This window comes from Bombus impatiens, unplaced genomic scaffold (genome assembly GCF_000188095.3).
Source record: "Bombus impatiens unplaced genomic scaffold, BIMP_2.2 scf_0719, whole genome shotgun sequence".
NCBI lineage: Eukaryota > Metazoa > Arthropoda > Insecta > Hymenoptera > Apidae > Bombus > Bombus impatiens.
The window spans coordinates 3654-16750 of NT_177138.1; the positions used below are offsets into that span (position 1 = coordinate 3654).

General features: G+C 36.3%; 1 protein-coding gene and 1 long non-coding RNA gene across 2 annotated transcripts; both read left to right on the forward strand.

The window, feature by feature from the left end:
• Nucleotides 1-535: 535 nt before the first annotated feature.
• Nucleotides 536-2176, forward strand: LOC117152141 (the record flags this gene model as incomplete). Its single annotated transcript, XM_033322889.1, has 2 exons — nucleotides 536-816; nucleotides 966-2176. Coding segments are annotated over 2 exons (438 nt in total), but the record flags the coding sequence as incomplete, so codon positions are not given.
• Nucleotides 2177-8528: 6352 nt separating this feature from the next.
• Nucleotides 8529-13095, forward strand: LOC117152142. Its single transcript, XR_004462412.1, has 3 exons — nucleotides 8529-8540; nucleotides 10258-10260; nucleotides 12996-13095. It is a non-coding gene; the product is annotated as an uncharacterized LOC117152142 (long non-coding RNA).
• The last annotated feature ends 2 nt before the right edge of the window (nucleotides 13096-13097 follow it).

Sequence of the window (13097 nt, forward strand, 5' to 3'; positions counted from 1 at the left end):
TAGGGGCTGTATATACATGCATATATTCTGAAAGAAACATTTAAGGCAAATGTTGATTATAATCTTCAAAGATTTGTTCATTTTACCTTTGTTGAAGGTTGTATTTGTTGAACGAGTCAAATGAGCGTTTGATACGTAAATACGGTGGCTTTGAAAGGTGAAAGGTTTGGGAGAAAGATTCGATGGATGATAAGCCGGATTAGGGTGAAATGTATAATTAATATTTCTATAATAGCCTCTATTTGCTGTTGAAGATATATGTGAATGAATAATGAAGCTATCAAATGGCCCAAATGAAAATTCTCATCTTGCATAATGTTGCAGTAATGCGGAGTTTGTCAACATCTCAAAAGCTTTATCGAGGCGCTAATCGTCTATCTTTCTTCTCTTGATGCTGGTGGGGATTTTATTTCCATATTTTGTGCTGTAGCTTCCGGCCTTCCATATCCTCATTTGGTGTTGTTTCATTTACATGCGTCTAAACAAAGATATTGTTACTGTCTTTTTATCGTAAAACAAGAAATTAAACTAAAAATATAAAAACTTAGCATACGTTTTGTTGCAGATTCTGAAAGCACAAGAAGAATGGCTAAAAGTAGCTAGAGATTTTGATACTGAGTATAACTTTCTACATTGTATCGGGGATCCTAGTGGCAAGCACGTGATTCTACAGTGTCCCATAAAAAATGGCACCGATTACATAAACTACAGAAGTTTCTTCGGCATTGTGATTTCTCCTATAGTTGACACTAATTATGATTTCATGTTCGTGCACGTGGGTTATCAAGGAAGAATTTCTGTTACCCAAACTGTGGGGTACTTGTAAGTATCGAGTTGCATACGCTAAGACAAGAAAACTGCTTGCTGGTTTGCTGGTTTAAGTGGAAGAGAAAAGAAACTGCCATTTTTCTTCTTGGGGGTGAAGCCTCTGCTATGTCCGAAAATCTTACGAAAGTTTAGCCTAGTTGCCATACCAAGAGAACAGTACAAAGAATTTTTAACTACAGACTTTGTAGAGCCCACAGGGTAGTTGAAAATGTATTCGGCATAGCCTCGTCAATCTTCCGCGTGTTGAGGGAACCTCTGCTATTGTTAAAGAAGAAGCATCCTGTATTGTGCTAACAGTTATTCTGTTACACAATTTCTTGCGACGAAGACCTAATTCAACCGCACTGTACATGTCACAGGGAACGTTTGATTCTGAAGAAGCAGGTATTGTGACGCCTGGAAATTGGAGAGCAGCAAATAATGAAATAGGTTCACTGTTTCTCTTCAGAAGAATTATACGACAAACAAGGACTAGATTGCTAAACACGAGAGAGGAACTAGCGGATTATTTTTCGAAGGAAGAGGAACTATAATAGTATGAAGAATATGTAACAAATATACAACACAACTAAATTATAGCTGTTATAATATAACTAACAAAGAGCGTAATTTTACTTAAATATTATTCTTATTTGTTTAACTTACCGCACACTGTGTTCTTCTTGGATTATTTCTATGCAACAGAAATTATAGGTTTTTAAAGCTAAATCACAAACTGGTATATGTCTAATCTGTCCCTAGAAATAAAAACAAGAATAAACCTAAAAATATACAACGTTTCTGATTTTGTAACCATCGATAGATGATTCTTGTAGACTTTTGTGAGCGAAAATAACTCTTTGCAAAAAGCTAATAAACATTTGGAGATGAAATTTTGCATACCTTTTCAGAAAGGCAAAAGCTACATTTTCACAAAGTTTCAACTTCGCATTCTCAACTGTACACGAATTATTGACAATTGAAAGTAGTGCGATTTTGTGCGAATATCGACATCTTTGTAGATTGTTTACAAAGCCCATACAAGAAATCTCGAATGGCAAACATTAGTATTTGTTCCTGAACATGATTTCTATACTTATAGAAAATTTAATATCGAAGTTGGCCTTTTCTGAGAATAATTTGGCTGGATTACATCGCGACAGCCTTCAGCCATGGACAGGTCATTGATGCAACGACGAAAAACCGGCAAAAGACCGATCGGTTCGTCCTGTATCTTTGGATCATATTTCGAAACGTAACGGTGCAATGATTACCCGTCCGATACACAGATACGCAACGAATGAATACGCTCGAAAAAGTTCTGATTGTCCAAACTGTAAGACTGTCGGAACGATTCCGCGCTCTTCTGACTAACAAGAAATAAGATAATAATAAGAAATGCGTACTGTTTGAAAACTCAAGCAATTGTTTCTAGTCTTGTTCTACTCGACCGAGACTCTAGCAAGACACCTCAATTCCGAAAATGTGTTTAGTGATTGATTTTCACCGAAAGCAAAAAAATTTAATTAGCATGCTTTTTAAATATCACTCATGCTCTTCCATGCGCCCGAAGCACACACAGAGCGATATCTGAATACGAGGTTTTCGAGCGACCAGGTTCTTGACCGATCAAACCAGCACACGTCGTTTACCAAACGTAAACAATACGCGTGAGAGACGTGGTACGTCGATGTTGTTGATTTATTATTTATTTCAAGGTAATATATATTTCTTGTTCAATGGTCAATTGGTAATAATTATTTATGGTAATAATTATATCTTGCAAAATAAAATTAGATGCACATTGCACAACTTCGAGCGCTCAGCCAAACCGTGAAATGGCTCGACGTGTGACCAACCATGTTGTTGCTTATGGCACGCGCTATTACAACTTAAATCGTAAGGCAAGAGGTTAATGAAACGCTCGGTTAATAAGAACATCATGGACACGGGTAATAAATGTATTATTACGATTTTTGGGAGAAATGAATACTGAATGCCGTGAGAAAATTTAAAATATAATTATGCAATTGATGCGTTGCATAGCCAAGCCAGCTTTCCAGAGAATATCGTGAAATTCTTCTCTGCTCCGTTTATTGCCGGATCAGACTTTCCTTTCTCGGATGGGTACGTTGTCGTCAACCGACGCAGATTATGGTTTCCGCGTCTTTGTGTACAGTGTATCCATATTTCCTGCAGCGCTAAAGCTGGACTTAAAAATCTACAAAAACCCTCACGTTTTTGTTCTTCTCGATAGCGATTCCGTAAATGGGCGCAAATGCTGGGCGAATGAGAAAAACATGCGATGGGTAATGGATGAGTGTGTGTGTGTGTCTGCGTGAGAGAGAGAGAGAGAGAGAGAGAGAGAAGTAGTTGTGCGAGAGAGCATCAATCCAGAACAAGTTCAGCATTGTGGGATAACAATATATGGTATAATTACGACTCTAAATATCCTCAAGTTAACTCCATTCCTTCTAAAAGGCAGAAGTTTTATCCTCTTAGCCCTTTGCGCTGGAGGACTTTTTCAGTCGGGCAAAGTAGCAACAAGAGATGATTTAGCGTGTCTTGCTGGTAGCATAAAATGATTTTATGCACAAATTGACTTACAAAAACACTATATTCTAATAATTTATCTACATTTACATCTTTGAAAATGTGATTTTGTAACATCAATTTCTATATTTCTTTGTATGATAATTTATAAAGCATTCGCCAAGATGCATTCTTGAATACAATTCATTTCATTTCTCAACAGTTCAAAACCAAGCTTAGTTTGAGCTAATTTCACTTCTGAAAACCATTTTTGGGGGGCTTCTAAGCTATAATACTTTTGTCATGATCGTCGAATCCAAATTAACGTCGGAGGTGTCAGAATTATAGTTTCAGAGGCTTTTTGAGATTAAATTTTACCTCCATTTTAAAGTTTAACACTTTACATTTCCTAACAAAGAACATGAAGAGGTAAGGTAAGCTATTTACGAACCAATACTGCGCTCTAATCAATTGCAGATGTCGTAATCTAGCATAAACGGGGGTTGTCGCCTCAATCGTAAAGAGTTAGTTTTACCATTTCGGACAAAAGATGCGTGAAATGGCTGCAAGTGGTTGCAAGTCAAATTGGAAGACAAATAAAAATGTAAATGCTAATATTGGGTCTTCGACGGGAGCCTAATTGCTTAAAGAAGATATTGTTAATGCAAAACGAAATATTACGATTGGTCATTCTACACAGTGAATAATTCTTTGGAAAAGCAGAGGAAACGAAACGCGCTCAAAGGAAAAACGAGGTTATTCCGCATTAAATTTATTAAATGGCACCTCGTTATTAGATGATATCCTCGCGGGGAAATTGAAATTGCTTTGAAATTTCCGACTCGTCCATTGGCAAACATTCTTTCTTCTAGAACTTTCTTAAATGCGGTGCAGTATTCCATCTCCCAGATCCGGACCGCCGTGCTGAATTCGACCGCCAGATTCCGCAAATTTTAACGTACCTGTATCCCGCGATCATTGGTCTATTTTGCAAAATATCTTTGCACTGGATACATTCCTATTAGGATATTTTTCGCTCTATAAACGTTGCGCTTTTGCGCTATTGTCGCTCGCCGCACCGTAACAAAGTTCATGTCCAAAAGTTCGCCAAATGTATACGACATTTTGTAAAAGATATGGCGATATAAGTAATAAACGACGTACAGTACTGTTACGCTATATACAACGTCCACTACGCGCACTGCACGCACAGTACGCCCAAGTAACACTCTAACGTAATATTTTCAGTTCTCTGAAAGTTCCTCGTCGACTGTCGGAATGATTCCATTCTTCCAAAATTGTTCTAGCCTTTTGCTTCGAAATGGCTAAAACACGGTAATGTAGTGATGGAGAGTTCATTTCAAAAGAAAAATTTACGATAAATTTATTTAATTTATCTGCCAATGCCTTCACCTTCTTTGTATAACTCGAAATTATCCAGGAACATAATCATAATATTTGAGAAGGTGCTTTCGAAAGGAAGGGATGGTATTGGGGAAGCGAACAGGTTGTGCACCAACGTATTTAAAAAGAGCACAAACCCATTTTGTACAATCTTCAAATTTTACGTAGCTGCAGATTTATTCATATTTAATATTTACCAGACAGATGGTCATTGGAAAAGTGAACTCTCTGTTTGTCAAGTCGGTTTCGGAAATATCTCATTCCTTCAAGCCTTAAATAATAGCCAACAAAAGAATTCAAATATTGGGATATTGTCCTCGGTTTTTTACGACCGTAACGTGTTCTAAGCGCGGAAAGAAAAAGATGAACGCTCTAACAAAACTCTAAAAAAAGCTAGAAAAGAAGCACAACTATCGTATCTATTATTTATTTTGAAGCAACCATTGTGACTATATTCATGGAACAATATAAAATATTAATTTGATATTTTGTAGGAACTGTTAAAAAAACCGACTTTAAATTTTTTGGCAAATATTCACTTTTCCTACAAAATGTATGTCATACTATTTTCTTTTCTATTAATTATTAAAAAGGCATTAAAAGGGCAAAGATATCTGATTGTTTTCCTTGAAACCAAGCAAACCTGTTAACTCAGTCTTATAATTCATTCAATTACCTCTATTACCCTAAACGAAATAGGGGATTGATCATTTCGTGGCGACTTTCGATCATTCAATTATCGTATAATCGTAACGGGAATTTACGACTCCCGTTGACACGCTTCCTCGCGATAGCGTCTCCCTGCGAACACGTTTATTTCCATCATCAAAAGCAACTTAATCGTCCAGGCTTACTTCAGATGACCTGCTCAACCTTGTACAATTAATATTCGTGTAGACCAATAAACTTTTGCCGGGAATGAAGTATTCTAAGAATACCTCCAGAAAATTGGAAGAGAGGTAACAAACACCTGTCATCACTGCGGAGAGGGCGAGGACACGGTTCAGCATACGCTGGAGTTTTGTATCCTGCGACTAGCGATTAGCGTGAGTTTGGGCTCCTCGTCAGTTGTGAAAGCGATGCTGAGGGGGCAATAGGAGTTTCTCGCAGTCCGCTCCTACTGCGAAGAAGTAATGCTCGCAAAGGAGCGGACAAAGCGGGAGAGGGTGAGAACTTCTCACCCTTATAAGGTTCCGCGCCGAAGGGCGGCCTTGCGCCGCTCTAGGTGCTCATAGGGGTCGTCACACCGAGGAGGTTCTGGGATCTCCTCGGACTTGCACGGCGGCCCAGGGGATAGCGTTGAGAGGGATGGCCCCTCTCAATGTCCAAACTGGACTCGAGGAATGGCTCCCTCAGAATGGGAGCGGACGCAGGAGTGCTCCGGCAGCAATTCGAAAGAGACTCCGGGGCACCGGTAAGTTCGACACTACCCCGCCGCTTCCCGGAAGAGCGATGGAATGTTCATGAAGATTTCCCCACGTATAAAAAAAGAAAAGGTCTATAAACTCTAAGAAAAGTACTGCAAAGATGTTAATAAACATTTTAGCTTGTGTTATGCAATTGTTGAAACTAATCTTCTATTAAAAAATAAACGCATTAAAAAATAAGCGGAAATGGGATGAGCCATAATTTTTTAATCGATTTGCGCTAGTGAACACTCTGCCATTGTTACGCCGGGCGACTCTCTGCCTGGCCCAGGTCACACACCGCGGGCCAGACGGACACCAGATGTCCGCTCTTCCGTACGGCGTACCCTCAATAGCCTTAAGCACCCGTCATAAACCCGAGTAACTTGCCTGCTAAGGTCCTTCAAACCCAACAAATGTCTTTTTCTAAATCAGTTTCTAAAGACTTTCGTTTACTACGGCTTGACACGGGAAAGTTAGTTTTTCTCACGTACGATGCTTCCCACTAGCAACTTTCTATCGAGGGCGGTTAAGACCCTTCCTAGTCCACCAACCTTCGTTTATCCAATCCGAAGCAATGTATACTGCCCTCACTTCCTGACCTAAAACGGCATGAACAAATCCGATGGTCCCGTGCGCTAGACACACCCATCACTAGCTTTCCTCCGACACAGCATCGTCACTCAACTTCACTTCTTCTACATCGTTGGAAAAGTCAACTACTAAGTCTAATGCTAACGCCTATCGTGGCAGTCTAAGCATAACGCGAGAGTCGGTTCTCGGTATTGTCGAGCATACATCTCCTCTACTAAATATATTATAGTGCTACGTCCACTAATACACTAAATCCAATTATAAGAGCCCTGCTCTAACGTACATATCTATCTTATCTTCGTGCGATAAGTTGTTATCTATTTATATCTACTCGACAGTGTAATCTAAGTGTTGGAAATATATAATTTATAATTCTGTGAATCACAGTGTTATAGAAACTTAATCACCCCTATTATCTCAACGAAAATCAGGAGATCGATCAATTCGTAGTGTCGATTGTTACAATCGTAACGGGAATTTACGACTCCCGTTGACGTCTCTCCTCGCGACTACGTCTCCCCGCGATTGGTCGAATTTACAGCCACTATTCGACGCTCGATTCAAACCAAAAAATCAAAAATGTATTTCGCATAAGTTGCAGAATTTATAATACGATAGCTTAAATGGTTGTTTCATTATTTCCCAGATAACTCGCAATTTTTAACGATACGTAGATTTTATAAGATTAAAAATATTTAAGAGAATGATACAAGGACATATGTGAAACACATGAAAAAAGTACCGAAGAAGATAGTGATTGATGATCATTTGCGAGAAATATATTGTAAAAAGGTAAATGAAATTCATGTGGAAGTAATAAAAAAAAGGACATTTGTGTTGGTAAGTAAATGGAAACAAATCCTATTGTACGGTGACATAAAACTTTGAAAATAATCGCAAAAAACCTTCAAAGTTTATAATATGAAACTTTACCTGTCCTCTCTATTAGGTCGACCGTTTATTTCTGAATGTTTGTTTCTTCTTCTTCAAACATTTAGATTATTTCTTATAAAAGAATTGTTCGAAGAATTTTTATACTTTAGATCCGGTGATTTTTATAAACTTGAAATAATGAAATTAATTAATTACTGAAAAGAATGGATAAAATCGTGTAAAAATTTTTTTGATTGAAAATGCGATATTATGAGACGACTACATACGGTTAAAATTTGCTAAAACCTTGAATTTCAAGGTGAAATACTCTTTACATGCGTCGTATTCTACTCATCACGAGAGCCTAACTTGTAAATATAACATTTCCGCCTGCAAAACTAGCAACAAACGAACCGTACCCTTCGACGCCATTCAATTTTCGTTTGGAATCTTTTACGGTTACATTATATGTCACAAAAAATTTTGCAACAGTTTGGAATCATCAAGTTCAGCGTTTTATTCCATCTAGAATGGGCTATCTCAGGTACTAAGAAATAATTTCCTGTTTTCTCGTTAATATCACACTATTTACTTCCCGTCTGACCATGAAATGTAAACATATCGTAAATAATATGAATGTAAGCACGAATGGAACTTTAACATCGTATCCATGAAAACGGTTCATTTGTGACCTATGGTTTCGTTGAAAAAGATTAATCTGGGCAGTCAAAGGTAACATCAAAAGATACAGAATCATCTGTCAAGGTCATCATACATAATTTGTGAATATTCTGTACATAAAATGTTTAACTAATAGATTAATTCAATATGCATATTTAATAATAAATTATTAAATAGACAACACCTGTTCCGAACTATAATACAACGTATGGACCGTTTATTTTGGTGCAAGTCCATTTTTTTGTTGTTTCGAGAAAATTAAAGGTTAGCATCTTGGTCAATTCAAAAACATAAATTAATTATGCCAAGCCTGGCAATGTTTCTACCAATTTATCAATATGTAATTTGATTATATAAATTTCTTTTAGGCGAATTTAACTAAAATAATATATATTTACGGGTTGTAAATGGACTCGCACCATTTTCATAATTATTCAATTGTAAAAGTAATTTCAATGATGAAAAATGAAATATCACTCAAAATATATTTTGCATTAATCCTATTTCGTTTATAAATAATAACGAGAAATAAAATATGAGTAGTATTTTTTATTTTGAACATTAATTATATTTATATATTGTTAATCTTAACATAAGATATTGATATCATTTATTTATGCTCTTTGTGTGGCAACGTTTTGAAATATTCATGGTACACAGGAAGTATGTAAGGTAGTAACTGCTCCATATCCTTATATTTCTCGTTTCATTTCGTGTAAAATAATTTTTTTATTTTGTCTACATTGTTTTATAACATCATAATAATCCTGTGCTGTGTACAAGAAATTGATTTTTCATAATGCCATTTCTGTAATACCCAAATCTCCATCGTTTGGAAGATACGAATGTCCGGGGAGTAAAAATTTACGATCAATTACATCAATGTTATTTTCCAAAGACTGAACAACATCATCGTAAACATAATAACATGACTTTGAGTCATTACATTTTGTAAATATCTCAAACAGCGAGTAGCTATTTCCTGTGATTCCCTGGAAGCAGTGGTTTCGTCCCACACATACATATTAATTTTATTGTCGTGGAAATTATGAAATCCCTCGTTTAAATAATTATTACAATACATATTTTGCTTATAATAAGCGATTGAAACAGATCATTTTGAATAGGCTAAGACTTTTTGTAAATAAAAAAAAAGGCAAAGTATTTATCGGGATTTTTTGATGCTCAAATTTTATCTCCTTGTAATGCTTTGTCTGCTAATTCAGCATTTTTCGAATGAACAAAACCTATATCTATGGAAATTAGACTTACACCACTTTCATAATCAATCGCCACGCAATTTCTTTTGGTCACTTTTACATTGAACAAAACATTGACATTTTTTTAGATATTAAATATTAACTAGTTATAAATAAAAAGTTTACACTAAATTATTCACGAATTATATGATATTTCATTTTTTTTACCAAAATGGACTTGCATCACTTTCAAAATAAACGGTTCATATTGTAATCTACGAACGGATCGACAGTATCTCGCTCGTAGAACATCAAAACTACTACTAGAGAAAAGGAAAGGTGACTAATTATTATTACAAGTAGGGTTATACGTATCCTGTATATTATAATATAAAATTGCAAACGATTCTGATGCTAAAATAAAAGCTATTAATAACTTACATTTGTGGCGGCACTCGACCACGGAAATTTCCAACGGCTCGCGACACAAAGCGCTATACCTTCAAAGCGTCAGGCCGACAGGTCTAACGATATCCCTACGGTTCTTTTGTCACGACCGGCATACTTCAAATCCGATGGACTGACGATGGAGATAAAGATATGGCGGCACTCGGCGACAATGTATATTGCTGAAGTGCCTAACGAACCATCAACATCCCAACGGTCCTTCCACCGAAGGTTCTAGAAGAAAGAGCACGTGGCAACGGTCGCGGACACCTAGCAAATGCATGGACGGTGAGGATGTCGAGGAATGACAAAAGAAAGTAATCGGATCCGAACGAAAGTCAAATTATAAGAGTCAGTCTTAGAAAGTCACGCCTAGAGATTGGAAGTGGATTGTAAAGTGTATTGTTGTTAGAAAAAAAAAATAAAGTTTTCTTTTTTATTTTTCACCTCAGATTTCTTTTTTATTTTGTTATTTTACGTAACACTTTCGCCGAATATTCGGTAGTATGCACACGCGGCAACCGTCGCGGACTTCTAATAAACGCGCGCGTAGTGTTTATATCGAGGGGCAACAAAGGAAAGAATCTGTTCGGTTTTGAATCAAAAAGATTCATTCTGCCCCGAGTGCCAAGTGCGGAATGTTAAGAGAAACAAACACAATTAGAGAAACAAGTCGCCTACTCTTGAGAGTTCAGTTTTAATCGTTGTTAAACGTTAACCGTTGTTAAACGTTAACCGTTGTTAAACGTTAACCGTTGTTAATCGTTAATCGTTGTTAATCGTTAATCGTGGTTAAACGTTATTTGTTGTTAATTGTTAAGAGTCTAATAAACGTTATTGTTGAAAAGCAAGAGTATTTTCTTGTGGGCACCTTCACGGACGATCACCTCATAAGTGTGAATAAATATCTTGGTTGTTGAACATATTCGAGTGTTCCTTCAGTACCTATCACGACCTATCCGCCTCACATTATTAAATCATTACATTAATTTGGCTATATGTATAAAGTTATTATTTAAGACTAATAAATTTCTTTTTCAGGTCAGATAACTCCAGAGCCGTTGCCAGAATTTTTAGCTCCTTTGGAGAATCACACAGTGATCCAGGGCCGTGACGTCTTCTTCACTTGCGTCGTCAATAATTTACATTCATACAAGGTATGCTGTTCGATAATTTCTTGATGGTTTGTTTGCTAAATACTATAATTAAATAATTCAACATACATATATAGGACATTTAGGAATCTTACTTATTAATTTTTCATGTTAAAGCTAGTACCAAGACTTAATAAGATTCATAAGTGTAATATAATATGACCCTGAAGTGACCCTAGACTTAGAAATTTAGACTTGCTCGAGGAAAACGTCGACACAAGAAATTATATTCTTTGTATTGAGTCGAGAATCTTCGAAGGTTCGCGACTTTAAACAGACTGTAATATGAGTCGATTTCGGGAGTACGAGTTGGCTAATTATTTGCGAGGTGTTTTGCTCCAAAGTTTAAATAACTTGACACACTTAAATGACTTAATAACTTGAAAGCTTAAATAACACAAGAATAAGGTGCATCAAATCCTATTTCTGCTAGCTGGTTGAGCCCTCAGCAAGAAGAATCAGTTAACTTCTTAATACAGTGACGAGCAAAAGTGTAAACACACTCCGCTGATTTTATGTAAAAGGCGATACTACGACTAATTTTTCAAGTGATCGGTAAAGATTAAGTAACAGTGACTACAAGCTGCGTCTGATTAACGAAATGCAATAGTTCATTTTCATTAACATTAATAATGTACAGAATATTTCATAATAATTGCGTTTTGAAACAATGTTTACAGTTTTGCATGTTTCGTCAGAAACGTTTATGATAGCATGTAAATGTCAGGGAAACGAAACTGTCAATAATTGTCACTGATTGTCCACTGTTCCACAATATTGTTAGATTACTTTTCTGTTTGATATGCTTAATCCAAGATGAAGCCACTAAGTGAAGATAAAAAGAACGGTATTATTTGCTTGTGTGATAAAGGTGCTTGTGTGTTTGTCGTTGCGGCAAATTGCAGAGAAACGTAGTATCAGTCATACGATAGTTGCAAGAATAAGAAAAAAGTATGTTAGTTAAAAAAGTATGCACCAATTTCTTCACAAAACGGTAGACCACGACTTATTTCGGATAGAGCAGCACGTAAAATTGCACACTGTATTCGGTCGGATAGTTACAAAACACCAAAAATTGCTGTTCAGGAAATCGAAATAAGTGCTAGCGATTGGACCATTCCTCGCCCTTTAAAGAGAATTGGTTTACGAGCGAAGGAAAAAGAAAGTAAACCAGCTCTTTCAAACAAAAATATTAAATTACGAAAACAATTTGTTGACACCTACAAAGAATGGACGACTGAAGATTGGAAAAGAGTTATATGGAGTGACGAAACAAAAATTAACGGATTCGAATCCGACAGAAGGTCCTGGTATTGGACTTCATCCGAGAATAATGATCATCAGGTGGTATAAAACGAACTATGAAGTTTGGAAGTGGCTCAATTATGTGTTGGGGTTGCTTTACTCACAAAGGTGTTGGTCCCTTAGTTCGAATCGAAGGTATAATGCGAAAAGAGCATTATTTGACCATTCTACAAAGTAATTTACCTTCCGTAGTTAATTCTATTGGATATGATAAACGTGAAGTAGTATTTCAACAAGACGGGGATCCTAAGCATACTGCAAAAATAGTTAAAACCTGGCTAGAAAATCAAAATTTTTCTGTGATGAACTGGCCAGCACAAAGTCCGGATATGAATCCGATCGAACTTTGTGGTCCATTTTGAAAAGAAGGTTGGCAAAATATAATAATGCACCTTCAGATGTTCATGAATTATGGGAAAGAACACAACAGGAATGGTACAATATTGAACCACAAATAATTAAAAATTTAATTGACAGTATGCCTCGTAGATTAAAAGCATTTTAAAAAAGTAAAGGAAAGTGGACGAAATACTAGGTTGAAATCTTAATTCGACGAGTATAATTAAAGTGCAAAACTGTAAACATGGTTTGAGATGTTCTGTACATTATTAATGTTAATGAAAATGAACTATTACATTTCGTTAATCAGACGCAGCTTGTAGTTACTGTTACCTAATCTTTACCGATCACTTGCA